General features: G+C 46.4%; 1 protein-coding gene across 3 annotated transcripts in view; it reads right to left on the bottom strand.

Annotated features, from left to right (window-relative positions):
* The window catches only part of spock1 (SPARC (osteonectin), cwcv and kazal like domains proteoglycan 1), a 204,315-nt gene that overhangs the window by 7,633 nt on the left and 194,182 nt on the right, over nucleotides 1–2,500 (bottom strand). For all 3 annotated transcript variants that reach the window (XM_042074782.1, XM_042074783.1, XM_042074784.1), the window contains one exon: nucleotides 1–92. This exon is cut by the window's left edge and continues 22 nt beyond it. In XM_042074782.1, the coding sequence (XP_041930716.1) occupies nucleotides 1–92 (92 nt within the window). The remainder of the gene's footprint in view (nucleotides 93–2,500) is intronic.

Genomic DNA, 2,500 nt, shown 5'->3' with positions numbered 1-2,500 from the left:
CGTCTTGAGGTCTCTGTTGGCGTCCTGGTGCAGAACTCCGAACCAGTCTTTGAGGCGGGAGGCCAGGCTGCGCAGGTCACTGTCTGTACATGCTGCAGAGACAGGAAACAACACGCAGAACAGGTTAACAGAGAGGACAACAAGAGCTCTGTCTCGTCGAGAAATAAACATCAAAACTGTGTGTATGGTCCCTTTGGTGTTGAGTGAATGAAACTTAATCTACGCGTGAACTGAATGTCAATAATCCATACCGGCCCATACATTTCCGGCCCCTAATTGTTTATCACAAAACACTAAATAAACAATTACATTCAATATTCAACACAATCCATTTTTTTTGCTCTGGCAAATACTCCTTAAGCCACCTCTTCCAGAAGAGATCCGCCATGTATTGGACCTGCCTCCACCTGCGGCGAGCATAGAGATCTTCTTCTTGAAAACGCCAGGGGGTAATGATGGTTTTGACCTTAGCAGCAGTAGATGATTTGGAGTTAGTGCCTCTACGTCATTTGGATCGTTGGAAGGGGTGGTGATGGGACGACTGTTGAGTATTGCTTCGGCCTCACACAGGAAGGTTTGAAGGCCCTCTTCATCCAAACTTTGGGTGCTTAGGGTGGCATTGAGGATCTTTGTTACGGATCTGATAAGTCGTTCCCACACTCCACCTTGATGTGATGCCAACGGAGGGTTGAAGTGCCACTGGATTCCTCTTTGTAGCAAGATGTGTTCTATTTTTGCCGTGTTCCAGTCTTGCATTGCCTTCTTCAGCTCGCGCTCGGCCCCCACAAAGTTGGTTCCATTGTCACTGCGCATCTCCAGTACTTGCCCCCTTCTCGCTATGAACCGGCGTAGGGCATTTATGAATGAGTCTGTGTCCAAGGAAGCAGCTACTTCTAGGTGCACAGCCCGTATAGCCAAACAGGTGAAGAGGACACCATACCTTTTGACAGTTGATCTTCCACGCTTGACGTCAAAAGGACCAAAGTAGTCCTCTCCAGTTCTTGTAAACGGAGGCTCATCTGGGACAAGGCGATTTTTAGGCAAGTCGGCCATCTGCTGCTGGCCTACGGCACCATGAAGACGTCGACACAACACACTTCGACAGGACTTTTCTGATGGCTGAGTGAGAGTTGGGAACCCAATATCTCTGGCGTAGGTGGGACAATACGTGGTTGCGCCCGCTATGGCCAATCTCCTTGTGAATAGCTTCAATGATAAGCTCAGTCACCCATAAGTCTTTGGTGAGGATGGTGGGATGTTTACCTTCTTCTGGCATGGCTGCACGGCTCAGTCTTTCCCCAACTTTAAGAATGCCATCTTGCAGGAATGGATTTAGTTTAAAGATGTGACTCGTTTTCTTGGATGTCCTTTCCCTTTTGTAGAGATCTGATTTCGTCCGAGAATTTTTCCTTTTGGCAGTGACGAATAATTTCCAGCTCTGCCTCCTGAAGATCTGTCACGGTGAGAGATGGCTTGTTTTGGATCTTTGTTTGGCTTCTGGTGACTCTTCTTCTGGTCTGCAGGGATTTTGTGTCTTTGTTCGCCATGGCCTTGTTTACACCGGCTGACTGTCGCAAGAAGTTCTTCACCCTCAGGATGTGCTTGTTAGTTGAGTGGAGAGGCATACAGTTTTTCTACTAATGTATGGTCCCTTTGGTGTTGAGTGAATGAAACTTAATCTACGCGTGAACTGAATGTCAATAATCCATACCGGTAAATTCTTTTCTTTGTTTATTCCAAATAGGTGCAGAAAATTGTACGATAGCACATACAAAGACATGGGTAGGCACTGCACGCTAGAAAAACTGTATGCCTCTCCACTCAACTAACAAGCACCAGGTGAACAGAAGGGGCGTGTTTTTATACTAAATTACAAAGAGCGCCCTCTACTGGCATGTAACAAAAAACAGACAACATAATGCTGACCCAAAATATACATAATACAAAATACAGCTACTTGGCCCATACACCGTGAGCTGTACAAACATCAAGAACACTAAATTAGAAAAACATTAATATATAAACAACAGTCAGCATGTAGGAAAGTCACCAGTCACCATCGCACGCAGACAGGGGCACAAAATGTGCGAGCAAAATGTAGTCAGCAGTAGCCACACGTTGGCAAATGCCTCAGATGTTTCAGAGTTAATCTACTGCGCCCTGCCCCTGGGCACACCGCCAGTTTCCAATCTTGAGATGCCACTTTCAGAAACTATGGCCATATCCAATCTAATGAGGCAGACCCAATCCAGCAGCCAAATGTTTCACCTGCTCCAATATTAATTTCATCATTCCCCTTTTCTCCTCCACCCGCGCCATCCAACACATTTCAGATTTCATCACATGCACCACAGACGTAGTTTTGTACGGAGTTCTTTTTCTCTTTTTTCTTTTCTTCTTAATGAGTCCACCACTTGACACGTGCATATGACTCCTGCGAAAACCTTGAGCAGCTTCCTGTTCCGGGCGCTGGGAAGCTGTGGCCTTGGAGAGGAGGTTG

This window comes from Alosa sapidissima, chromosome 20 (assembly GCF_018492685.1).
Source record: "Alosa sapidissima isolate fAloSap1 chromosome 20, fAloSap1.pri, whole genome shotgun sequence".
NCBI lineage: Eukaryota > Metazoa > Chordata > Actinopteri > Clupeiformes > Clupeidae > Alosa > Alosa sapidissima.
This window is presented reverse-complemented; position numbering and strand designations above follow the sequence as displayed.